General features: G+C 43.4%; 1 protein-coding gene across 4 annotated transcripts in view; it reads right to left on the minus strand.

Moving 5' to 3' along the window:
* The window catches only part of svep1 (sushi, von Willebrand factor type A, EGF and pentraxin domain containing 1), a 222,438-nt gene that overhangs the window by 73,824 nt on the left and 121,073 nt on the right, over positions 1 to 27,541 (minus strand). For all 4 annotated transcript variants that reach the window (XM_063186230.1, XM_063186229.1, XM_063186228.1 and 1 more), the window contains exons 11-23: positions 22,914 to 23,045; positions 20,118 to 20,309; positions 18,939 to 19,060; positions 18,570 to 18,669; positions 17,044 to 17,191; positions 16,512 to 16,612; positions 14,809 to 15,042; positions 11,902 to 12,063; positions 8,243 to 8,404; positions 6,117 to 6,278; positions 4,531 to 4,619; positions 3,742 to 3,838; positions 2,072 to 2,185 (exon numbers count right to left, since the gene is read on the minus strand). In XM_063186230.1, the coding sequence (XP_063042300.1) occupies positions 2,072 to 2,185; positions 3,742 to 3,838; positions 4,531 to 4,619; positions 6,117 to 6,278; positions 8,243 to 8,404; positions 11,902 to 12,063; positions 14,809 to 15,042; positions 16,512 to 16,612; positions 17,044 to 17,191; positions 18,570 to 18,669; positions 18,939 to 19,060; positions 20,118 to 20,309; positions 22,914 to 23,045 (1,815 nt within the window). The remainder of the gene's footprint in view (positions 1 to 2,071; positions 2,186 to 3,741; positions 3,839 to 4,530; positions 4,620 to 6,116; positions 6,279 to 8,242; positions 8,405 to 11,901; positions 12,064 to 14,808; positions 15,043 to 16,511; positions 16,613 to 17,043; positions 17,192 to 18,569; positions 18,670 to 18,938; positions 19,061 to 20,117; positions 20,310 to 22,913; positions 23,046 to 27,541) is intronic.

The following is a 27,541-nucleotide window of genomic DNA, read 5'->3' on the forward strand; positions in this document are numbered from 1 at the left end:
TATCGCCCAAACTGCTTACCCATGACTCACTCTTACTTTGTTCTACCTCTACTACCTTTCCTTTCTCTCCTCACCTCTCCTATCCTCTCCTCTCCTCTGCTCTGCTGTCTTCTGCTCCTATCCTTCTAGCCCTCCATTTTCACCTGTCTTCTCTCTGCTCTTTTGCTTCCCTTTCCTCCCCCATCTATAATTCAACCAATGCTATCCCAAGAGATGCACATACAGTAAGCGCATGGCAGGGCACTGTAGAGCACGGAATGTGACTGAGTGGCATGCCACTTCTGACTTCAGCAAGCAGATGTTAATCACACCATCACACCTTCTCCACACACCCCTGCTGTCCTCCCTTCCTATCTCTTCTCCTTCATGATTCTTCCTTACACTACATTGCCTCTAACTATAAAAATGAGCGTTTCTCAACTAGGGCTCTACAGCCCCCCGGGGAGCATTAGGAAGTCCTCGGGGGCGTTTAGAAGGATATAGTTCAGAGAGGGTGTGTGTCTCAGCTGCTTTTAAGGGGTTTTCGTTTCATTTTATTTTTTAATACTAAGGGGGCATTGGCAGGCTTATGGTGAGGTCAAGGGGGCGCTGGGAGGCTTAAGGCTTAAGGGGCGTTCTAAATCCTCTCCTTTCTTCTCCTCGTTGCTGTTCCCTTTCCTCTCTCCTCTATTCCCTGATTTTCTCTTCTGCTTCTTACCTCTCCAGTTCGACCCATTACCACTCCGTGCACAGACTGATCTCATAAATAGCCGTATTAGTATGTCATGCTAGTGCATTCTGTGTCAAGATATATGCAAAGACAAAGACAAATTGCTGCTGTATTTAACACATTCTCCTGAAGCCATGTTGCATCACTCATAGCATGGTCACAAATATAAATCTATTAATTGGTAAAAGAGTTAAGATAAACCCCTGTTTTTCGTGATTGGGCAACGCAACTCCAGGCTGTGTATATTAATGTATTACAAATTATTAGATGTACGTATATTCGTGACTCTCTCTTCTTCCCTATTCTCTCCTCTCCACTCCTCCACGTCCTTCTCCTCTTCCCCTCCTTTTCTGTGTTTCTCTTCCCCTTCTCCTCTTCTGTTTTTCTCTCCTCTGTTCACCCCCCTTTCCTCTCACCCTGCTCTCTTCCACTCCAACCAAACCCCATCTTCAGTGTCAGTGCCTGCCATCCCCAACCTCTCATCACTACCACCACGGCCACCAACATCCACACCAGCTGAAGCGAGACAGCAGGCAATCCCAACCATGTGTGGAAAAAAGGGCCTTGTTGCACAAGCCCAGGCGCTGACTCAATGACAGCCTTAACCACGAGCAGGCCGGCAGGCAGGCAGGCAGGCAGGCAGGCAGTGATGCATGTTGGGAAGACAGGCTGGCAGACAGAGAGACTTTGCATAGGAAGACAGACAAGAAGCCAGGCAGCAAGGTTGACAGACACTTGAGACAGGCAGACAGACAGGCCCATTGGGCAGGGAGGCGTATTGGGCAGGCAGGCAGGTAAACAGGCAGACAGACAGACAGGCAGGCAGTTAGGTAAACAGGCAGGGAAATTGGGTAGACAGACTGGCAGAAAGGAAACTTGGGTAGGCAGTAAGACAGGCACATCCAGCAGACAGACGGGTACAATGGGTAGACAAGCAGAAATACAGGAGTATCATTAATCAGACAGACATATTAGCTAGACAGGCATGAAATCAGGCAAGCAAGTAGGCACATAGGGCAGGCAGGCGGGCAAGCAAGGGCAGATAGGCACATTGGACAGACAGGCAGACACGCAGACAGAAAGACAGATATAGGCACATTGATAATCCAGATGTAGGCAGGTAGGAACTTTGCGTAGGCAGGCAAATCAGGCAGGCAAGTACAGGATTATTAATCAGACAGACAAGTTAGTTGGGCAGACAGGCTAACAGGCAGACAGACAGACAGACCGGCACATTTGGGCAGGCAAGTAGACAAACACATTAGTTAAGTGCAGACAGACATAAAGCCAGGCAGGCAGACAGACAGACAGATGGACAGGCCCAGCCAGAGCCACAGTATGGTGGCCCGGCGCCATACCTACCTACGAAGCCGGGCTGGCACTCGCAGTGGAAGTCTCCCGTGCCGTCGCGGCACAGCCCACCGTTCTGGCACGGGTCGGACTCGCATTCATCAATGTCACTCTCGCACTTCGCTCCTGTGAGAAAAGGAGAGTAAAGAGGGAGAGAGTGGGCGAGGGACGGAAGGGGACAGAGAGAGAGAGGAAAAAAAGGAAGAGAGACATACAGAGAAAAATTGAGAGGGAGGGAAAGAGAAAAAGAGAGAGAGAGAGGGAAAGAGAGAGAGACACAGAATTGAGAGTGACAGAAGGAAGGAAGGAGAGAGGGAGGGAAAAAGAGAGAGAAAGAAGGAGAGGGAGAGAGAAAGAGCAGACAAATTGTATTATTGTTTTCCTTTCAAAGCACGAACCAAAGCACAAGGGCGAATGATTCATGTGAACGGCACATGTCTTCCGATAGCCCCAGACAGTGGAATGTTGTCTGCAGATCATGCTGGGTAAGTGGCTAAGAGGGCCTGCCTTGGGTAAGCTCCGTCAATGGCATTGTCAGACCTTAATGTGTTTCAAACTCACACAGCCAAAAAGGCTCTTTCATGTGTTTAGCACATAGTATATATGGTGTCAATAAACCAAACAGTAAAAAATGCAGTGTTGACTCAACTCTTAGAGAGTACTCTGGGACCAAATACACTCTGAAAGGTGTTAACTTGACTCTCTAGGTCAGTGGTTCCCAACCTATGGGTCGGGACCCCCCTTATGGGTCGCCAAAGATCCACAGGGGGTCGCGGAGCCCTCTTGATTTTAAGGGGTTTCGTTTTAAATATATATAGCCCATGTTGAATAAAAGACAAAGCATTTAACTAATAAATGCATAGACGCAACAAATTGTAAGTGCTACATTAAATGACTAAAGACGAATTGAGGAATAAAATAACTAAAATAAGTTTTCGCAGGAAACGGAGGGCATCTTGTGACTCCGTCTCGTGCGGGCGCTCGCGTGGTTGGGTCACCAAAGCTTACAATAGTAAAAAAATGGGTCCCTTAAGAAAAAGGTTGGGAACCACTGCTCTAGGTGCTGAATAAACACAGCATTTTTTTTTACCGTGCAGCTGGTTGCGCTCATTATCCTGATTTCAGACTCTGGGGAAATGATTAGCAAAAACAGCTGACTGACATAAACAACTTAGAAAACTTTGTGTTGTGTTGCCCAAAAACACCAACAGGTTCAGCATGCTAAACGGGGAGGAGTCGGAGCTCAATCAGCAGATTCAGGGCTGGTTGGATCAAATATGCAGGGTTTTTACTTGCTGAGCCTTGCGTAGTGATCTGTGCAGTGCTAATTTAACATTTATAGATTTGAATGCAGTGTTGGTCCAACACTAAGTGTTGATTTATCACTACAGAATTACAGTTTAGTACATTTTAGCTTTACTTTTTGCTAATCATGATAATAACCCTGATGGGCCTGAGATTCGTGTTTGTGTGTATGTGTGTCTGTTTGTGTGTGTGTGTGTGTGTGTGTGTGTGTGTGTGTGTGTGTGTGTGTGTGTGTGTGTGTGTGTGTGTGTGTGCGCGCGCGTGTGTGTGTGTGTGTGTGTGTGTGTGTGTGTGTGTGTGTGTGTGTGTGGTGGGGGGTATTAAAGTGCAATAGTGCCATAGCATGTGTGTGTGTGTGTACATGTGTGTTGCATTACCTGTGAATCCTGGTTGGCAGGTGCAAACGTAGCCCACCCCTACCTCCTCGCATATGCCTTTGTTTTGACACGGGTTCAGGAAACACTCGTGGAACACCTGGGGAGGAAGACGAAGAAAAAGAAGAAGAAGAAGAAGAAGAAGAAGAAGAAGAAGAAGGAGAAGAAGGAGAAGAAGGAGAAGAAGAGACAAAAGCCGGGGATGGTTTGAGTTTGAGTCAAGCAGCGGCGGGGCAAAGTGAACACAGATTTTTCCATGTTGTCATCCAAACGAAAGGCCCAGGCTAGGCCACCCTTCCCGACCAGATTTTGGCTAGTATGAAAGATGGAGGGATAGAAACAGAGAAAGAGAAAGGTAGACATGGTCAGATAAAGTGAGAATAAATGAGAGAGAGAGAGAGAGAGAGAGAGAGAGAGAGAGAGAGAGAGAGAGAGAGAGAGAGAGAGAGAGCGACCTGCATGAAGGTCCCAGATATGTGCCTCACCTCGCACTGACTGGCTTAGGGCCAAACGAGAGAGACAGATTAATTGAAACAAATTGAGAACATGAGAGATATCAAAGAGAGACTGAGGCATAAGGAGAGAGAGCGAGAGAGAGAAAGAGAGAGAGATAGAGAGAGACAGAAGACCAAAAGAAATAATAAAGAAAGAGAGAAAGAAACAAAAAAAAGAAAGAAAGAAAAGAAAGAGAGAAGGAAAGAAAGGCCAAACGATACTTACACGGAGGCCTAAAAGTCAAAACAGAGAATTGAAAAAAGAAACAAGCCCGTTGGAGTCTGGTATGCTCCTCACCTGACTACTGGCTTGGGGGTGTGGCTTAGCGTCCACCTCAGGGGCCGACGTCACGCTCTCTTCTTTTGGCAAGAAACTGGAGCCAAAAGCTGACAAGGGAACAAGAGATAGAAGTAGAGGAAACGGGAGAAAGACAAAAAACACATTGAGGGATAAAGACTCAACATGACAGGAGAGGAGAGAGGGAGGCTTGTGATGTGGACTTGTGATTTATGACTTGTGACTTGAGTCACAAATGACTTGACTTGAGACTTGACTCGGCAATATTAAGAATGACTTGTGACTTGACTTGCATGATATTGACTCAAAACGTGACTTGACTTGACAGTTTTAGCTTGCAATGACTTGCAATGACATGTCAAGTCTACCATTCCACTTTCTGCATTTGCATGTGAAAATGTTAATTGAAATAAAAAGAATATTAAATGATTTGCCCTTAATCAGCACCAAAGGCCCTTTTTGGCATGCATAGCAGTGTGGAGAGCTAATGAATTTATGACCAAAAGTGGTTGTCAAGGTTGTGCATAGAATACATAGTGACTTGCTAAGGACTTGGGAAAAATGAGGCTTGGATTTGACTTGGTTTGGGTACGACTTGGACTTGGACATGACTTGGCCAAATGTGTCTTAACTTGTGACTTGTACTCGGACTTCATTGCAAGGACTTGAGACTGACTTGTGACTTACAAATGAGTAACTTGGTCCCATCTCTGGAGACAGGGGGAAACAGAAAGTGCGGCAGAAAAAGAGAAAAAAGGGGGAGAGAGTGCATAATTCTTGCTGTCAAGCATGGAAAAGATTATCTCAAGCCGTATTCATCCATCCCCCTTGCTCTCTTCTGAGGCACATTTTTCCCCCTGCTGTTCAAAGTGGCGTCAAAGGGGAGGGAGACAGGGAGGATAGGGAGGTGTGAGCGTGGGGAGTTTGTCTGGGGCTGCTACTGCTGTTATGTGCTATATATTTCCAATTACTTGTTATGTGTAATATATTTCCAATTACTTGTGCTGAGTGAGCTGTCAACTCATTAACTGTCAATATATCTATATTTTTTGGGGATGTGCTGAAAGGTGCATTTCCAGGGTTTTCCTACGGGGACATGTGTTAGTACTGTGGGATTGAATAGATTGCTGGAGGCGCTTTATTGATTCCAAAGGAAATTGAGGTATCAAGAACCAGAATCCCAAAGAACATCTAAATGTAATTCACACTTGTCATAAAGAGCAGTACTGGACAGCTGGCCTAGTAATGGTTAAGGACATGGACTTTAGATCAGAGGGTTGCAGGTTCAAATCCCTCCCTACCATACTTGGTTGAGCTGCCCTTGAGCAAGGCCCCGAATGTGTCGTTGTACAGAAGGAGACTTACGGAGGGAAGGGAGCCTGAATGCAAGTCAGTTGGAGGGGGGACAGGGATGCAGAATGATATGGAGAGGAGACAGGGATGCAGAGTCAGTTGGAGGGGAGACAGGGATGCGGAGTCAGTTGGAGGGGAGACAGGGATGCGGAGTCAGTTGGAGGGGGAACAGGGATGCAGAATGATATGGGGGGGGGGACAGGGATGCAGAGTCAGTCAGGGAGGGTACTCACTGGAGCACTGCTGGATGGCGGTGGCCCCGTTGACGGTGGTGGTGCCGTAGAAGGGGCAGGAGAGGCAGTAGGAGCGGCCCTCCTCTGGCTGGTAGTAGTCATGGGGGCACGGGTAGCACGGCACCAGCCCAGTACGCGAGAAGTGGCCTGCCGAGCACGGAACTGTGGGAAAGAGGGAGGGAGTGAGGAAAGAAAGCGATATAGTTATGGAGAAGGAGAGAGAGAGAGAGAGAGAGAGAGAGAGAGAGAGAGAGAGATTTTACTGGCGGTAATGTAGTTGATTGCCAACCGTTGTTAAACCGCAAAGAAAAAATAGAAGAGAGAATGCACGCCGTTCCACCAGTGGAATGCTGTAATAGTGACTGAAAAACCTTCACTACCATAGTACTACACCGCGATGACAGTGCACAGGACCATTGGTAATGCACCTCGACTTGGTCATTGCCATTCTGGTAAGACATCATTTATAACAGGTTTACAATGCATGTTTCAATTCTGTTACAGACAGAATGGCAATGACCAAACTGCAAAGACTGCACCCAACATCTCTGGCTAGTCTAACCGAAAGAAACATAAGGTGCGCCGTCACCTGTGTGAGTGTGTGAGTGTGTGCGTGCGTGCGTGCGTGTGTGCGTGTGTGTGTGTGTGTGTTTACTTACTATGCGTGTGTAATTAAATTAGGCTACTGCAAATTGCCTCATCCTAACGTCTTTGTCTATACCATCACGTGCTATATTGAATATGGAGCCCATGTAGAAAATCTTGCTTGCGCACCCGGTTCTGTTGCTATGAAACTGGTCTTGGGCTTCGGTCGGGCTCGGACACAAACATTTTAATTAGTCTCGGGCCCAGGTCAGATTCGATAACTTTTCTTTCGGCTGAGGGCCGGACTCGGACAGAAAAAAACGGCCCGAGTCACACTCTAATGGTGATGATGAAGGAAGCTTTGTTCAGCGAATAGCAAAGTGTTTCACTTTGAGGGGTTAGGAGAAAGAGAGAGAGAAAGACAGGGAGAGAGAGAGAGAGCGAGAGAGAGAGAGAGAGGGAGAGAGAGAGAGAGAGAGAGAGATAGAGAGACAGAGAGACAGAGAGAGAGAGACCGAGAGGGAGAAAGACTTAAACACTAACAAATGCATGCAAAGTTTCCACCAACAACATGGATCACCTCAACAGTTTTGACCTGTCCAACAATCTGTTAAAGCATTTCATGATGGGCTCTCTGAAAGACGTACAATTGAGAAGAAATGGGTGCATTTTGCCTCCACTGATAAGCTGAATTTTAGGTCATCCTGACCTTCTGAATGACTTATGAAGCTGGTTCAACCCCTGCATGTTTGTAATTACAGGCAGTGTGTAGCAGTGGTTGAACAGCGCTACTGAAACCTCCTCCTCTTGAATGGTCTACAATCATTCTCATCCTGGGATAAACTGATGACGTTACCATTTAATTTTGTTGATGCGCCATGCCTCCGTACTTTTCACATGTACGCTGTGCTTTTCACCCTGATGAGCTGGTTTTAGGTCATGCTGACATCAAGTGATGCAGTGTAAGTAACACAGTCTCTCTCCTCCACCTCCTCCTCTTTCTCCATGCTCCCTCTTTTCTTGGGCCCAAACGATACCGTAGCCATTTCAATGTTATCTTCTACAATGTAAAATGTACTTTACATGTGCTCTGTACTCTGCTCTTTCCACATGTACGCTGATACATACAGTAATATTACAATGATTAGCTCGTTTTTAAGTCATCTTGACTTACAGTGATTTGTAAAAGTCTCTCCTCCTTCTGTTCCTCCTCCTCCTCCTCCTCCTCCTTACCTCTTGCCTGATTAACACCACTCTCAGAAACGAGATAGTCTGGAGGATACCTATGCAATTTCTCGTGAGAAAGGTGTGGTTTACGAGTGTTGAAGGAGGTTACTATGAGGTTATTGGGCGTTACGGATGTATCATTTGGCATATACAGTACGTAGACCATAGTCAATCATGTCAGTATTCAAACGAATTGCAAGTAGTACACGTCATCACTGTTGTCTGATTGGCTCCCTCGCTTAAGACCGCTCCATGTTGTCTTTCAGATCGGAACGATTGTGCAAAGCAGCATGGGATTTCCCAGGCCACCTCACCTCCACACTCGTGCTCGTCCTGCGCGCCCCTGATGACGGTGGATGTGTCCTCTGGGCACTTGAGGCAGCGTCGGGTTCCGAACTCGGGCTGGTACTGACCCAACGGGCACGACTCGCACGTCTCCAGCCCCGTCATGGAGGAGGTGCCGGGCTTACACTGTTCTGCAGACACACGGGAGAAGAAAGAGGTACTGAGCATTATCCAGCGTAGCAGGGGTATTCAATTGGAGACCCCAGGGCCAGATCCGGCCCTTGCATGGCAAGGCTCTGGCCCTTCACAAGGTCTGAACAAAATTAAAACATAGGCGCGCTATCTATATATACAGTCCCAGGAAAAAGTTTGTACACCCTTTGAAATTTCTTACCTGTCTGTCAAAATTGGTCATAAAACATGGTCTGATCTTCCCGGAAATCGCAAGAAGGAACAACCAGAGTCTGCTTTAATTAATTCAACCCAAACATTTACAAGTTTTCATATTTTCATTGGCCATAAGATGTAAACATTCACAGGACAGCAAGGCATAAGTAAGTACACCCTTGCATTCAATAGGTTTTGCCCCTCACTTAGTCGCGATAACCTTAACCAGACGCGTGATGCGTCCTGTAGTTGCAGATCAGATTAACAAAACAATCTGGATGTATCTTGTCTCCCTCTTTAGAAAACTGCCTCTCGTCAGCAAGGTTTGTGGGATGTCTGGAGTGCATAGCTTTCTTGACTTCATGCCATATAATCTCAATTGTTTTTTTGTCAGGGCTTTGACTGGGCTATTCCAGAATGTGTATTTCATTATTATGAAGCCATTCTAAAGTCGATTTGCTTCTAAAGTATGGGTTGTTGTCACATTTCAGCACCCATCCTCTTGTGTGCTTCAACTGTGTGACAGACTACCTCACATTTTTCTGTAAAATATCTTGATAAACTTCTGAGTTCATTGTTCCACTGATGATAGCAAACTCAAAAGGGCCTGAGGCAGCAAGGTAGCCGCATATAATGATGCTCCCGCCACCATACTCAAAGGCGGAGATGATGTTTTGGTGAAGGTGTGGTTCTCCAGTTCTCCTCCAAACATGACATTGTGTGTTCCCCAGAACAATTGAACTTTGGTTTCAGCGTTGGTCTACAGAATATTTTGCAGTAATTCTATGAAGCATATAAATGCTTTTTCGCAAACCTCAAAGGTGCAGCAATATTTTTTTGGACAGAAACCCCATTAATTTTAGATTGTCAGAATGAATCCCATTTTTAGCTATTCTTGGTTACATCTCCTCTTCTGAGTATGGTGGCGGGAGCATCATTATATGCGGCTACCTTGCTGCCTCAGGCCCTTGACAGTTTGCTATTATCAGTGGAACAATGAACTCAAGTTTATTGTGATATTTTACAGAAAAAACGTGAGGAAGTCTGTCACACAGTTGAAGCACACAAGAGTATGGGTCCTGCAATGTGACAACAACCCATACTTTAGAAGCAAATCGACTTTAGAATGGCTTCATAATAATGAAATACACATTCTGAAATAGCCCAGTCAAAGCCCTGACAAAAAAACAATTGAGATTAAATGGCATGAAGTCAAGAAAGCTATGCACTCCAGACATCCCACAAACCTTGCTGACGAGAGGCAGTTCTTTAAAGAAGAGGGAGACAAGATACAAACAGATTGTTTTGTTAATCTGATCTGCAACTACAGGACAAGTCTGGTTGATGATATTGCAACTAACTGAGGGTTAAAACCTACTTAATGCAAGGGTGTACTTACTTATGCCCTGCTCTCCTGTGAATATTATGGCCTTATGACCAATAAAAATACGATAACATGTAAATGTTTGGGTGGAATTAATTAAAGCAGACTCTGATTGTTCCTTCTTGAGATTTCCGGGTAGATCAGACCATGTTTTATGATCAATTTTGACAAAAATGTAAGAAATTTCAAAGGGTGTACAAACTTTTTCCTGGGACTGTAGTATTAAGTTCGGCCCTTTTACTGTGAGGAATTTGATAAACTGGCCCTCAGTAGCTTTTAATTGAATACCCCTGCAGTATAGTCTTTCAATAGAGGGGGTAGAAGTCTGCACACTGCATCTCCGCTTGCAAGGTTTATTCAAGACATACGTTTTGAAGCATTGTATGTCTTGAATAAACATTTCAAGTGGAGTTGCAGTGTGTGGACTTCCTCTCTCTATTGTCAGATATGCCTTTGTCCTCCTGCACCTGGCCTCAGCGAGGTGGGATGCATATTCTTTTACTCTTCTATAGGCTTCCATTCAAAGAACAAAAAATATCAACATGTTACATTATGTACTTGTACATACAGTACCTAACCTTAACCTAACCTATAACATGCCGTAACATTTCTATAACAGGGAAAGGAAAATGTAACCCTACTAGTTTTATTAAGCTGACATACTTTTTTCATTCAGGTTCAGAGATGAAATGAGATAATAGAGGGAGAGATAAGAAAGATGCCCATGAGAGAACGAAGGAAACTCATAATATATCTGTGCCGTTTCAGAGGAGAACAGCATGTGGTTTGTTCCACTTCGAAAATGAAGACATGTTACATGGAGTGCTTATGTAGTGTAAGTGATGCACGCACATCCAGTAAAACAGGTGCTGGATCAAACAAACGTGCGTAAAAGAAGATAGGAAAATTCGCACACTGTTGCTGCTCACCGATTTATTGTACACAAATCGGTGAGCAGCAACAGTGTGCGGATTTTTCTTTTTTCTTTTATACATGAAGTCCTTATCCCAACCTGTACCAACAGCACCTGTTAGGGGAAACAATGTCTGGAGTGCAATGGTTTCTACAGCTGTTCCTAAGATGTGAACAAGCCTCCACTAAAAGATATCCATAAACGGTAACACTTTCAAAGACTTCAGAAGACTCCCAATGGGTAAATGCTTTATAGTATACTGTATTGTAAGTGTTTTATGATCTCGAAGTTCCCAGGGGTCGTGTGTATATGGCTCAGCAGTGGAGGCCAGTGGTATCGCATTGCAATGCATTGAGCTCACCTTTTCATTCGGTTTGGCCGCAGGTAAGTGCTAGTAGTGGGCCGATGGTATTTGATTGCATTGTACCGCAATGTATGTGTGCTGACTTGTTGACTTGTAAACAATTCGATATAACAGGAGTCATACCAAGGTGTAATACAGATCATTTGAAAATCTACAAATCCATGTTCTCTCCATGTTCTTTTTGTGGCTACCGTATTGTAATATACCCCATCATACTGTTATCATATGAACTCGTCTTGGCGCTTAGTCTTGCTGCGAGAGTAGCAGTGGTGGGTAAACAGTGTTATGTACAGTACCTTGTATTACGTTGTATGGCATTGCATAGTACTGTATGACATTGGTATAGTGGTCATCTTTGCCCTTGACCTGGCTACAGGAGTGCAAGTAGTGTGCCAAGGGTATTGTATTGTTTCATATCAAATTTTACAGTATAGCGCCCACCTTTGCACTCGGCCTGGGTGCGTGAGTGGAGGTATTGCGGTGGAGAATGGCATTGTATTATACTGCACTGTATCATATGGTATGATCTAGTGCTCACCTTTGCACTCGGCCTGGGTGCGTGAGTGGAGGTATTGCGGTGGAGAATGGCATTGTAATGTATTATACTGCACTGTATCATATCGTATGATTTAGTGCTCACCTTTGCACTCGGCCTGGGTACGTGAGTGCAGGTATGCGGTGGAGAATCCGTCTGGGCAGGGCTTGCACTCCATCTGCCCCTCCTCGTCCTGGTACGACCCGATCCAGCAGCTCTCACACTCCCCGTACTCCAGAGAGAAGTACGTGCCCAGAGGACACTGGACTAAGACACACACACACACACACATTGCATATAAGACTTCCTTAAAGATATCGTTTTGATGTTTTTTATACTGTACATAGTGTACATGCATTTACATATACATATTCTGTATACATTTTTTATCATATAGTAAATCTTTTGAGTTCTTGAAAAGTCTTGGTGTGTGGACCACTTCAGGCATTATCTATCAAAATTCACAATCTTTGGATTGCTTTTGACCATGATATTTGATATTTGCCACCACTTCTCCAGTATTTCTATTGACTTGAGTTTGTTTGAAGAGAGGAGCAACCAGTTTCTATACTCATGTCTCATCCTGGGCTACTTCCCCTAATCAAATACATCACTTCATAATTGTTAACTTTTCATTTCTAATGACTGAATAAACAGAACAATCAGGGGTATCATCTTGTCCCTTCATTCCCCAGGCAAGTTGGAAAAAGTTGGACATGCACAATATAGTTTTGATATTTTTTTGACCTTGCATTGGTCAGGAAAAGACAATAAACTACAAATGAAGAGTCATTCCTCCACACTCATACACTACCGTGGGCTACTTGACCTAATCAGGTAAATTCATTATTTCCAAATTTCATTTGCTATGACTTGATAAACGCATGACCTTGATAAACAGTATTGTGGAGTCCCTTCCTAGATGGGGCATATTGGGAGAAAGGAGGGGGAAATTAGACACTAGACCTTTTAAGATATTGTTTTGACATTTGTTGACCTTTCATTGAAAAGGAAAAGGCAGTAAACTTTAAATTAAAATGAGGAGTCATTCCTTTTGGCCACGACACACCACAGCCCCGAGCCCCATCACACCATAAAAATGTAACCTTCTGCACTCAAACAATCAAAAGTCATGATGACAGTAGCAACCTAGTAGCACCACAGTGACAGGGGCAGGGCCCTAGGCAGACAGCACTGTCTGGGTCCTGGGACAACGTCATCGGGAAGGGCCCCTCATCCAATACATACTATGTAATGAGGACCTGCCCTCTTTCTCCCTGGGCCTGGGACATCTGACCTGTTTGTCCCTGCCCGTTTACATCTCAAGGGGTGGACAGATGGATGGATGGAGAGTGCTGGTGGTGATTCACTCCCTCCAAGTTGAACCTGTGACCCCTTAGGGGCCCCAAGTCCAACTCCCTAACCGGTAGCCCATGGCGCCCGCAGCAGAGATAATGACCCACCCCGGCGGAGAGAATGACGAGGAAAGGCGTAGGAGAGACAGACAGAGGAGGAAAGGAGTGGGAGAGAGAAAGAGGATGATAGGACTGGGAGAGAGACACAGGAGGAAAGGAGCAGGACAGGCAGACGGAGGAGGAAAGGAGCGGGGGAGTCGGGGAGTGTAGGAAAGGACTGAGAGAGAGACAGAGGAGGAAAGTAGTGGGATAGAGTCAGGAGGGGAGGGTTGGAAAACGACCCTGGGCACTGACCTTCTTTTATGTTCTGAGCTGCACTACCTGACTTTCCTAGTACTTTGTTAGAGCAAAGGGGACTCTAATCGACCTTAAAGAGGATGTGACTGGAACATGACCTTGGTCATAGACCTTCTGTTAAGTTCTGAGCACAACGACCTACATTTCCAAACATTTGCCATTTTGTCAGAAATAAGGACATAAGAACACGCTGATGAACCTTAACAGAGGTTGGGACTGGAAAATGCCCTTGGACACAGAAACCTGGGTCGTCAGATTTATCATCAGGGTCATCAGACACCTGAGTCAATCACACACACTCACGCAAGCACAAATACAATCACATGTGCAAATGCGAATCCGAATATTCTTGATATGTTTATCTTCTCCTGTCCATTTTTCTCTTCCTGTCAATTCTTCACTGTACCATCCAATAAAGACAAGAACCCCTGGTAACACTTTATTTTAGGGATACATCTATTAGCACTAATACATACAATGTTAATGCCTGCATAAGTAACTTGTAAGGCATGTACTAAGCAAACGCTAAGGCCTACTAGGTCCATATTAAGGTTAAATTGGTAATAAATCCCTTATTGTGCATGAACAAGACATTTGCGAATACATGCCTAACACATGTTTGATTTTGCTTTGTACATGCCTTATAAGTTCCTTATACAGGCACATTGTATGTATTAGTGCTAATAGATGTATCCCTAAAATAAAGTGTTACCGAACCCCCCATAACCCAACTTCCATAAAAATAAATAAATAAATGAGCATAACAAGTGACGGAGTTGTATATAGCAGAAGTACAGTTGTACAAATGCATCGCGATAGCATATGAATCGCAATACATCATGGTAGAATCACATCGTGGCATGTGTGTCGTGGTGCGCATTGAATCATGAACCCTTTGCCAATACCCACCCCTATATGTAATATCGGTAACACTTTATTTTAGGCAAACATCTATTAGCACTAATACCTACAATGTTCCTGTATAAGTAACTTGTATGGCATGTACAAAGCAAAATCAAACATTTGTTAGGCATGTATTCACAAATGTCTTGTTCATGCACAATAAGGGATTTATTACCAATTTAACCTTAGTAAGGACCTAGTAGGCCTTAGCATTTGCTTAGTACATGCCTTACAAGTTACTTATGCAGGCATTAACATTGTATGTATTAGTGCTAATAGATGTATCCCTACAATAAAGTGTTACCGTAATATCTTATTACTAGTGTTGTAGTTACCACTCTAAGAGTACCTCTACTTGTACTAGTGCTTTATACAACTCTGCAAGCCACTCACTCACCACACATGCGCCCCTTGAGCACGGAGCCCGGGCGGCAGTAGAGGGCGGCCCGCCTGCTCTCCAGGGACTTGGGGTCGGCCACGATCATCTCGGACGAGACGCTGAAGGAGGTGAAGGGCTGCTTGGCCAGCGTGCGCTTCAGCCGATTGGTCAGCTGCTCCAGGGCCTTCAGCAGGCGCCGCTGGTTCACCACCTCCACCGAGTCGTTGCGCCGCACTGGCAGCGGGATGCTTGCTGGGGAACATGAGGTCACGTTAATGTATAGAAACTGTATAACGTATACATGTACGTATAATAATATATTTTAACGTAAATCTTTGTATATAATGTGTATATAAATCGTACATAACATATATAGTAATTTATCAAATTGGAACGCTTGCTGGGAAACATGAGGTCACGTTAATGTATAGACCAGGGGTGTCAAACTCAAATTCAAATCGGGAAAAATCTGCAATGAGGTCGTGGGCCGAATTCAATATTTAAAATACACTGAAATTGTGAATACAGTAGACGTAAAGCTAGGCAAATAACACGTTCCCATCATATGTACTCAAACTATACTGCAATGTGCTAGTAAGGGCCTACAGACAAATCTGGCTCATCCGACTCATAATTCCTGTGATGCACACAATTTTGCCTTTAAGTCATATTTTCCATATATTAATGGTGTATGTGGGCCAACTGTAATACACATTTGAAATGATCTCGCGGGCCAAATAAAATGGCTCCGCGGGCCAAATTTGGCCCCCGGGCCTGAATTTGACATCCCTGGTATAGACCATGGAAAATATGCAGGCGAAACAAACGAAGCGCAGAGAGGTGGAATTCAACAGTCCAGCGGTCATCAGGTCATCGGGGCGAATCATATAGAATGGAACATTTATTTTATTGATTTGATGGGCCACCACAGGCAAAATTCGCTCCTCACTCGCATAATATTAAACTTGGTTGAATATTTTCGCTTCGCTTTGCTCCTGTTCGCTTGCCTTCGCTTCCCTCATAGGAATGAACGGCAAAGTTCACTTCTCTTGGTCAAATTCATGGGTATGTGTTCCTGGCGTAAGGTCCAGGGGCCAGATGCGGCCCATCACATGGTTTAATCCAGCTCCAGATTTGTTTGGAAAAGAAAATGGCTTTTTTTTAAAAAACTGAAGTAAACCTCTAGCCCATTACAAAGTAGCAGTTGTCTACGATATCAAGTTTTCAATTCTTGAGAACAGATTTGCCTGACATCCCCGCTGACATCCACCGTCAGATCATTGACTAGTATAGCATGCGATTCTGTCATGATGCAGAAATTTGGGATAGGCCTATTTCACAATTATGCTACTGGTCCAGCCCACTTGAGATCAAAGTATTGACTGTATGTGGCCCCTGAGCCAAAATCAGTTTGACACCGCTGTATAGACTGTATAATACTGTATAAAAATGTATTGAAGGATAAAGAATCAATGTGCAACTTGTGTGCCAATATACACACACTGCAATCCCCTTCTTCTGCGCTAAGATACAGTAGAGACCTACAAACATATGAAGTGGTTGTCTAAGCCTCAGCTTAAGCTTTCGCTATTAATATGTTACTTAAGTCTCTCCGTAATGTAATAGCAATGCTGTTATGACATAGTCAAGCATTTTGAGCAGAGTGAACAGGCCCGTCGACGGGCCTATCTGCAGTAAGAGCCTACTAGTACTTCCATTACCTGTGATGTTGAAGTTGATCTGAATCTTCTGGTCTCGCGTTGGCGCAGCAATCTTACGCTGCCTCTTGGCCCTGGCTGGGTACCTACCTGGGGGGAACGCCCTACACACACACACACACACACACACACACACACACACACACACACACACACACACACACACACACACACACACACACACACACACACACACGCTCTATATCTTAGAAACATTCATTCTCATTTACTCTTATTGTGTGTGTCTCTCTCACACACATACACACACATGGTAATCATGGACTCGCCGCCCCCTCTCTCTCACTCCCCCCCCTCTCTCTCTCTCTCTCTCTCTCTCTCTCTCACACACACACACACACACACACACACACACACACACACACACACACATACTCACACACACACACGCACACACACGCACACACACACGCACACACACCCACACGCACAAAAACACACACACACACACACACACATACACACACACGCACACACACACTCACGCACACACACACACACTCACGTACACACTTACTTGGCCCTGACTGGGTGTCTGGTGCCCGGGGGGAAGGCCTGGTCCCCCTGCATGGGTGGACCCTGGCTGTCTGTGGCGAAGCCGGCGTCAAAGTATGCATAGTCCTGCCCATTCTGAGAGCCCCAGTTATTGCCCCAGCCTCCAGGACCTGACACACATCAACAAAACCAGTTAGCAGCAGAGACGGAATATGATTTCACGGGCCCCTGGGCCAGACAACAAGAAAGGCCCAACTCTATGGGTGTTGCTAGTTTACAAAACTATTCAGGGTTTTAGGCCAGGTGTGAGAGTCTATGTTGCTGGGGGTTTGGCGTGGGGTGATGTTGTGCCCCGAGAAAATGTGAGAACACAGTGGTTAAAAGACTGATCTCACAACACAATATGAATTCTACTTCTACATTATACACCTCTGCCAGTTAGTTAGACGGGCAAATTATTTCAGAAGGTGATTACTGGAGAACCTACAGGTATAATATGAGATAAGACCAGCAGGAGACAGCTCAGAAAAGATTTTCTCAAGGAGTAAAAAGAGACTTTTACGGCCTCACAGTATAATATGAATATAATAAAAAGACCAGGGGCTGCTAGCTTAGAGGAAGCTTACGTAAAGCTTTTATAAAAGTACATACAATCAGGATAATCATGAAAAACTTTGGAAGCTGGAAACTTTGTTGTCAGACCAGCAATCGTATACAGTATCTCTCAGTGAGACAGACAGAAGTATAAAGCAGACGACCCAGAGTGTATCCAAAAGGGCACTAAACAGCCGCTCAGGAGATACAGAGAATAAACCATTTTACACCTTCAACATTTTTGGCGCAGTTCCATTGGCACCCGAATACCGAATGATTTCACGCTAACCACCTGTGGCTGTGTAAAAATATTATTATGCCTAGTATAAATACGGCACAGTTGTAGAGGAGAGAGAATACTGTTGGAAGACCACAGCCTATAAAATAATATCTTTATAATCTGAATAATGTGGCCACCTGTGGTTTGATGGAAACACTTTGTAAGAGTGAATTTTCTGGAGCACAGCAGCAAAAAATGTGCTGACTTGAAGGGACAAAAAGGAGAAAGAATAAACCACGATTTTCATAGAAAAACAGATTGACTGTAATCATGAGATTCATTTTGTTGGTAAAAGAGGGTCATAGTAACAGAGACTAGCCTTACAGTACAGAATGTTCTGCAGAAGAGTAGTTTTCTGTATGATTTGTATCTGGGCAATATGTAGTACATGTGAAGAAAGAATGTTGTTTGTGTCTGCAGAATTTGAGTGAAAAAGTAGTAATTTCTTTATTTATTTGCTAATTTATTCATTTTTTGTGCAAAAAAGACATGAAAACACCTCACACTTTTGCATTTCACTTACCCATCTACTATGTATGTAGTACAGACAGTACTCAATTTGGCCATCAGTTAGCATTGAATACCTTACAACCTTCATTATATACGTAGGTAAATGAATTGTGTTGGAAAATAAGTTGTAGGTGTATCAAACCGTACGTTAGAAGGAGACCAACCTATTGCAAATCCGTTCTCATAGTAGTCATACTCCAGACACTGGCCCTGGGATATCACCTCCAGCTTACAGGCCACATCGTCACCACATAGCGCAGGTACCTTTAGGAAGAACAGTTCATGATCATCCACATCAATTTCATCATTTAAAGATGTGTTTGTATATGTGTATAATGTACTGTGCATGTACATGTGTACAAAAGTACTGTATGTTCTGTGCATATACATGTGTGTTAATTTATTTATTTTCCTTTATTTAGCCACGATTGCCCTATTGAGACTCTCTTCAGCCAAGGAGTCCTAGTATGTGTGTACTGTATCCATGCCGTGTGTCGTCAATGCCATGTTTTCCAAAGGGTTTAGCAGCTCACCATGTCTTTCAGGGCCGTGTTGAACTCTCCCCTAAAGTTCTTGAGCATGTCCTGGTCGTCACACCTGGAGGTCTTGAAGAGCATCTCAAACGGCTTCAGGCCATTGTTGGCCACTCTGTTCACTGAGAAGAGCAACAGGAGTTGAAGATAAGGGTGATTCTGTCTGTCTGTGTAATGTGTTAATCATCTGTATTTTTTATTTGTTATTATCTGTATTTTTATTATGTGGGTATGTGTCCTTGAAATTGGACCTTGAGTTTGGAATAAAGTTGATTGTCATGATGACAATGATGATGCAGTACAATAGAAGGGAATAGACACATGGCACATTATCTAACATGTTTAGAAAGACAGAGACAGAAAGACAGGCAGACACAGAAATAAAATCAGAAGATAAGGTTGGAGTGAGTGAGAGAGAAAAGGAGCAAGAGAGGTTGTATGGATAAGAACATAAGAAGATAGGGACATTAAGAGCTTGAAAGAGGATATCATCAAAACAGTGAGAGAGAGAGAGAGCGAGAGAGAGAGAGAGAGAGAGAGAGAGAGAGAGAGAGAGAGAGAGAGAGAGAGAGAGAGAGAGAGAGAGAGAGAGAGAGAGAGAGAGATCAGGAGAGTAAGGCAGAAGAAACGAAAAGATGTTTATAAGTTTAAATCTGTTTACTGTATCATGAGAGTGCTATGTAGTGATAGTGGTACACAGAGACAGAGAGAAAGACTGAGAGATTAACTGAGGAAGATAAACAGTAAGAAAGATCCAGAGAGTAGAGCCCTTTATAGGAGCAATCTGTCCAATGTTTATGAGTTCAGATATCTCAACTGTATACTGAGTGTGAGGTGGAATGAGAAGAATAACAAAGGGTAAGACAGAGAGAAAGAGAAAGAACAAGAGACAAAAGTGAGAAAGACGTTGAGTTTAAATACGTCTACTGTGAAATGGGCAATGACAAAGAGAGCGCGAGAGAAAGAGTAACAAAAAACAAGGACAGAATAAGAGAGAAAGAAATGAAAAGAACAAGTGAGGTCCTCGAAGAAACAGTCTGGCCAATAAAGACATGTGTTAATGTGTTTATGTGTTTAACTATCTCAACTGTGTGTACTGAGGGTGAGATGGACTGAGACAGGAAAACAAAGAGTGAGTAAGAGAAAAAAAATGGGAGAAAGAACAAGGGGGGTCCTCACAGGAGCAGTCTGGCCGGTCGGGGCTGCGGGGCGGCAGCCAGACCCCGTTGTGGGCGCAGAAGTAGCTGTGCACTGCATTCTGGGTAAAGCTGTAGCCGTCCCGGCAGCGCAGCGTGCAGTTCACCCCTTCGTCCTTCTCCACGCAGGTGAAGTCTGCGTTCACCGGCATGTACGGCTGCACACACTTCTTCCCTGGCGGAGGGGAAACGCAGTAAATGTTTGAGTGTTAATCTGACATTTAGAGAGTATTATCCACCCCATGAGTGTCAAATTAAACCCTGTAAGTGTACAACTGGCAATGTAAAATGTACTATGAAGACACTGACGGAGGACAGGCAATTTTGCAATAGTAATGAATTTTATACTAATTAATTGATCAATTAATTAGTAATTTAATTAAACACATATGGCAGAGAGTAGGACAAACACTGTAAGTGTTAAAATTCAGCTCTCAAAATGTTGAATTAACACTGCAAAATGAAGACAATGGCGGAGGACAAGACAAACAAAATGGTGCAACCGTGGCGCGAAAAACACAGACCCAGACCAGCTGTGTCTGCCGATATGCGAGGATCTTCGTCCAAGTCGCTAGTCGCATGCATCATCGCTAACTGCGTTTACATCGCGTGCCGCGTGNAAGGGAAATGTTAGTTATTGACATGTATGGAATTCACTTCAATTTCTGCTGTTTCTTGCTTCAGTTGTGGACAAAACGATTGGCCAAACTCACAATAGAAAGCCTTTGCTGTGCTACTGTCCCAGAGAGCTGAAAAAAAAAACCTTCATAGAAGAAGTCACACTTAACAGGGGTGTTAACCAATCCAATTAGTTCTCTCATTTCTCTCTCTCTCTCTCTCTCTCTCTCTCTCTCGCTCTCTCTCTCTCTCCCTCTCTCTCTCTCTCGTCTCTCATAGTAGCCTACTATTTACCCATAACAAATGGTGTGAATTTCTGAGCCCTTTTTAATTTGTAGCCTATACCACTTAAGGCATGATAATGCTTCATCATATTTTAGAAATAGGGCCTATGTGCCTTTTATATACCAAATGTTTATCATTTTGAAATTGTTTCAGTTGTTTATGACTTGTGTATGACTGAAATTATCTCTGCATACCATCAGTGCTGCATTGCTTTGTAAAGATAGGCTATTCAACACACTTTAAAAACACACTGAAAAGATACGGCCATAGTAGCCTACTGAAAAAATTTTGTTCATAATGGTGATTAATAAATGGTGGTCTTAAATTTTCATACTGACATCCTTGAATTTGACTTGGTAGATCACGGCAGACCATCAACTTCAAAAGTAGATCTTGGTTAAAAAAAGGTTGGGCACCCCTGCTATAGAGAGAACCACAAGTGCTTGAAAGACAGGGATCAAAAGCCTAGTCAAGTTGTTGTAGTTTACTTGGGTTTGGGAGCAATATAAAAAACCTTCAGAGAAGGGACAGTTGGGATGAGTTTACTAACACTCCCTAGGCTTTGTTTTTACAGTTGTAATAGTTTGGTGACAGACCCTCATTGACACAGCAGAGGAGACAATCGGCTGCATATAGAAATTAATGTGTAATGAATGTGAATATAGACATAAATGTGTAATATGTTGTTTCAGACCAAAGCCCTTTTAATGGGAGGAAAAATTGGAAAAAACTGGCCCTGTGACCAGCACCCCTCATGTAGAATGTGTAACGCCTACAGATTAGGTGTGGGGGAAAATGCATAGCCTACCCTCTAAGACCCTTTTTGTCTATGCGTTAACAATTTCACAGTGCTCTTAAATTCTTATCTCTGCTCCTATTTTGTTTTATTATTGTTTCCCAGACCCCTGCATGAGGGACGAATGAAACTGTGTTGTAAACAGAAATTATTCACTGTACTGCATTTTTTGACAATGACAATGTACTACTATTATACAAGTCATGGGTAAAATCTTATGTAGCCTTATTTCTCAAAATATAAAATACAGTTTCTCCATGCGCCAATGTCATACTGTAGTCATTGTTTTGCCGTTTTGCATTTACGCTGCAAGAATAAAAAAGGATAAAAAAAAAAGGCCCGTGTGAGAAGACCCCCCCCCCCCCCCCCCCCCCGGACAAAATAAACCCCGGCTGCCCCCATAGTTTCCAAAATTTCTGTGGGAAACACTGGCAATACATGATCTAAACTTACTTTCACACAGTTTGTCTAGTGTTATAAATTGGAACAGGACACCACTATTTTCCATGATGTAATACAATAAAAAACATTCTTGTTTTACAACAATACAATCAGCCATTAATGAGCTAATAAAATGTATTCCAAAAATCTACTGTACATGTGTAGTTATTAATCTAGGCTACAGTCACAAGAATGGGGGTCACAGTTGGGTCACAGCTGAGGCTAATGAAGCCTACGTGACTGAGGATTAACTTGTGGAAATTAAATTTACACGATTGAGTATATGTCAGCTATTGGCAAATGAATTAATGGTGAAATTCACAATGAATGACTCAACACTTCATCGTTATATTGTGTCTGCAAATTATCATCCACCTTTTATTTTATCAGCATTGTGGCAGGTGGTCAAACGTATGTGTATGTGTATCAGGGATAGAAATAACAATTACACGCTTGAGTTTATGTCGACCATTGGCATATGAATAAATAATAAAATCCACAAATGACTCAACCGTTAATCATTATATTGTGTCTGCAAATTAACAGATGTTTTTATATTTTTATCAGCATTGATCGAGACAGCTGGTGGCTGGTGTGAATTTCCATCCATGGACCCTTGTGTGTGGAATAATTACATGCCTTGGACGGTGATGGTGAGTTCGCAGGTGTGGTTGTTTCCAGAGGCATCCGTGGCGGTGTAGAGCACGGAGGTTTCCCCGTCAGGGAAGAGGGCGCCGGGCAAGTGGGTGCTGGAGATGTTTAGAGGCCTCCCTGCAGGTGAAAACGGCAAAAAAACAGAGGTCGCCAGGGGTCAGTGACCAACCACCAGGAATGGGAATATGATTCCATGGTGCAGAGGGCCATACAACATGAAAGGTTAAAAAAAAATTACAGACTATGTTGTTTATCACATTATGAGAATGAAAATACAAAGGGCTGGGCCTCAGGGTCCCTTTCTTTATTGGGCCCCTGGGCCTGGGCCCGGTAGGCCAGTGCAGTAATCGGTCCTTGCCGACCCCACAGGCAACACTCCTGGCCAGAACATGGCACACAGTCACGGTGCTCTCTAAACACAGGAACACGACTGTCTGACACTGTGGCTATTTTATTATAGAAATCATATTTCACACACATTTTCACACTTAAAACACATTTGTTTTGCTCCCATTGGTTTACAAAGAAAACTCACATGCCAAGCCAGTTCCAATTGTAAATCTGCAAACTCTGTGTAAGCACTAAGCAGGACCAATCACAGCAACATCACAAGTGCATACACAGTAAAAAAAAAATGACACAGCATTTTTTTTAACACGTAGAAAGGCAAATACATTCTAGAAGATGTTAAATCAACTATATAAGTGTGGAGTTAACACTGCTAAATGTTGAACTTAGAAATCAGACTCTCTGGACACTCAATGTTCTCAATGTTCTCAATATTTGAAGGTCAATCTTCATATTTCCATTTTTAAATAGCCAAACAAAACCTAAAACCACTTAATCTAATGGGCTTAGAACAATGTAATGAGAACGTTACTAAGTAGTAACTTTGAGCTGTTCTGTTACTAGGCTCATACAGACAAATGCTTACAGTAACATATTGCATGCAAGCCCAGACCTATCAGAGACTGCCAACACCCATCTAGCCCATCAGGCCCTGACTTACACAAGATCAAATCCAGATCAAGAGCACTTATGGAACCTTCCTCAAACAACAACAAAAAAGCTGTTTCAGCTACTAGTCTGTTACAGTACAGTATAACATAGGCAGGCAGGCACAACCCACACCCTAACCCCTAATCCTAGCATTGTAACTCAACTCAGAAGGTAGGGCATATTGACCAGACATCAGTACAGTACAGATTTAATATAATTTAATCAAGCCTTCAAATTTGGTTCCCAATGGTGACTCTTGCCTGGTAGTTGAAAAACTCCCTGATGTGATGACACATGTGGTTAACTTTTCTCAGTGAAAAAAACCCCTTCTCGATTCCATACAATTCAATAAGAGGATGAAGGATGAAAATATAAATGTCTGCGGTTTATGTTCGTCCCTGTCTTTTTGTATGAAGCTTTTAGACTGCTATCATGGCCAGGACTGGCTGAAAGCAGCCATGTTGTATTTTGAATTTCAATAGGAAATTCCTGTTAAATATACAGTGGTGCTCATATGTTTACATACCCCAGCAGAATATGCTTTCTTGGCAATTTCTCACAAAGTATGAAGGATTACACAAAACCTTTTTTTTCACTCATTGCTAGTGACTGGCTTAAGATATTTATTAACAATCTTCTGTGTTAACTCTTTAAAAAGCATGATCACAACCCAAACTACCCAAATGACCCTGTTCAAAAGTTTACATACCCTAGTTTCTGATGTTGAATATGGCCCTGTTTAACATCAGGGACCGCTCTAAATTGTTTGTGGTAGCTGTGGATAAGGCTCTTAATGTTCTCAGATGACAAAACAGCACATTCTTCCTGGCAGAATGGTTGTTTCCTATAAAGTTATTGTGTGTCTTGCTGGAACCTCACATTTGAGGTTTCCCCTGAATGGCTCAATGATGTTGAGATCAGGAAAGTAAGCCGGTCACTCAAAAACATAATTTTATTCTTTCTGAAGCTAATGACGGGTTGATTTGGCTTTCTGTGTTGAAATATTGTCATGTTGGCATGTCCAAACAATGGACCATGTGCAGTTTCAAGGCTGATGAGTGTCAAGTTTCCTCCAGTATTTTCCACAGGGCAATGTATTCATCATTCTGCGAGTATGGACCAAAAGTAACAGTGCATTTGTAACTCAGATGTCCCCATGACATCAGTGGTCCATGACCATGTTTCACAGAAGGGCATGGTGTAACTTTCATCATAGGCTCCGTTGACTGTTCTCCAAATGGTACTGTTAATAGTGGCTGAAAAAAGTTCCATATTGATCTAATTTATCCAAATGACTTTGTCACAGGCATTCTGATGCTTCTCACTATGCTATTTGGTGTATCATATGCAAAATAACATGTTTGCATTTTTGTAGTAATGGCTTTCTCCTGGCAACCCCCAACAGCCCATCTTTCCTCAAGTGCCTCTTTGCTGTACAGTTTAAAACATTTTTTCATGTTGTCCTATATTTCACCTAAAGTTATTTTTTGGTTGTCCTATGCCTCCTGAACAATTTCCCTTGCAATGATCATTGCAATGCAATGATTCCCTTGCCCAATGGCTTGATTCCAACCAAACCCCCTCATATTGCATTTCTGAATTGAAATTCCAACAGTGCCAACATGACAATATTTCGACACAGAAAGCCAAATCAACCCGTCATTAGCTTCAGATAGAATAAAATGAAGGTTTTTGAGCGACCATCTCACTCTCCTGATCTCAACATCATTGAGCCACTCAGGCGAAACCTCAAATGTGAGGTTCCAGCAAGACACCCAAAGATATTATAGGAAATAACCATTCTGCCAGGAAGAATGTGCTGTTTTGTCATCTGAGAACATTAGGAGCCTTATCCACAACTACCACAAACAATTTAGAGCAATCCCTGATGTTAAACAGGGCCATATTCAGCATCAGAAACTAGGGTATGTAAACTTTTGAACAGGGTCATTTGGGTAGTTTGGGTTGTGATCATACTTTTGAAAAAGTAAACACAAAAAATTGCTAATAAATATCTTAAGCCAGTCACTAGCAACGAGTCAAAAAAAGGTTTTGTGTAATCCTTCATATTTGGTGAGAAATCGCAGAGAAAGCGTATATTCTGCTGGGGTATGTAAACATATGAGCACCACTGTAAGTGTTCCAGTGTTCCAGCATGTGGTCAACTTCTATTCAGCACTCTACAGAAAAGTTTCCAAGACAAAAAAAAACACTTTCTTGATTCCCTAAAGTTCTATCACCTACACATCTCTGATAATATCACAGAATCATATTTACATACTCCTGACAATGAAAACGAGACTCTTGCCCAATAGCAGAACCACTCTCCGATGGATGCATGTGGTTAACTTTTTATGACAACGTACCACAGCAGCACAGCGCAGCACAGCAGCAGCCACCACGGGAGCTTACAGTACACGCGGCATGAGTCACCCTAGGGGAGCCGCTCAGCTCACTGGCGGATAATAAACGGGGACATGCCGACACGTCAGTCAGGCCAGAGTGGACCCACAGCCCCACAACCAGTCTGGTCATCATTACATGGCCTCCAAATAATGCTGCTGCTTCCCCTTGGACAGGCCAGCGAGGGGGGGAGGTGAGGAGGGTGGGATGTGTGTGTGTGTGTGTGTGTGGGGGGGGTAATTGGTGGTGTCTGGACAGCTTATGAACACAAAGGAAAAGCAAAAGGCTGGCACACAGGCGAAGAAAAGAAAGAAAAGAAATGGAGGGACCAGGAGGGAGGGAGAGGGAGCAGGGTTGAAAACAGTACAGAAGACAGAGACAGAGAACAACACAGAAAAAGGGATAGACAGAGAGATATAAAAAGACAGAGAGAGAAAGAAAGAGAATGAGAGAGAGAGATAAAAAGAGAGAGAGAAAGAGATAGTGAGATAGTGAGATAGTGAGAGAGAGAGAGAGAGAGAGAGACAGAGAGAGAGAGAGAGAGAGAGAGAGAGAGAGAGAGACAGAGAGAGAGAGACAGAGAGAATTGCTGTTGCAGTCTGTTTTATGACGATCACCTCAGACTGTTTCCATAGTTATTGAGGCCGGAGAGAGGAGAGAGGGAGTGAGAAAGAAAGGGAACGCAAAGAGAAAAGATAAACACAGAGGCAAGGGGGAAAAAGTGATAAATGCATCCGTGGAGAAATGGAAAGAAAGAGGCACCCAGGGAGAAGGGGATTAAAGGAGAGAGTGAGAAAAAGAGAGAGAGAGAGAAACATGTACTGCAAGAGAGAAAGAAAGACACCAGGAGACAAACAGATAGACAGAAAGGAGTGATAGAGGTCAGAGAAACAGAGGACATGAAACAGACAGAGGAATTCGGGAGCTTGCGTTTGGCAGAGGGGTAGAAAGTTTGCCATTGAAAGAATACAACAGAATTTCTTTAGAGAAAGAGAGGAAGAACTTAAGAGAGAGCATTAGAAAAAGAATGAGGGAATTTAGCACAGAGAGAGAGAGAGAGAGAGAGAGAGAGAGAGAGAGAGAGAGAGAGAGAGAGAGAGAGAGAGAGAGAGAGAGAGAGAGAGAGAGAGAGAGGCAGAGACAGAGATACAGAGATAGAGAACTTGAGAAAGAGATTGAAAGAATCGGAAAGAGAGAGAGAGGGGGGGGGG

Source organism: Engraulis encrasicolus, chromosome 21 (genome assembly GCF_034702125.1).
Source record: "Engraulis encrasicolus isolate BLACKSEA-1 chromosome 21, IST_EnEncr_1.0, whole genome shotgun sequence".
Classification (NCBI taxonomy): domain Eukaryota; kingdom Metazoa; phylum Chordata; class Actinopteri; order Clupeiformes; family Engraulidae; genus Engraulis; species Engraulis encrasicolus.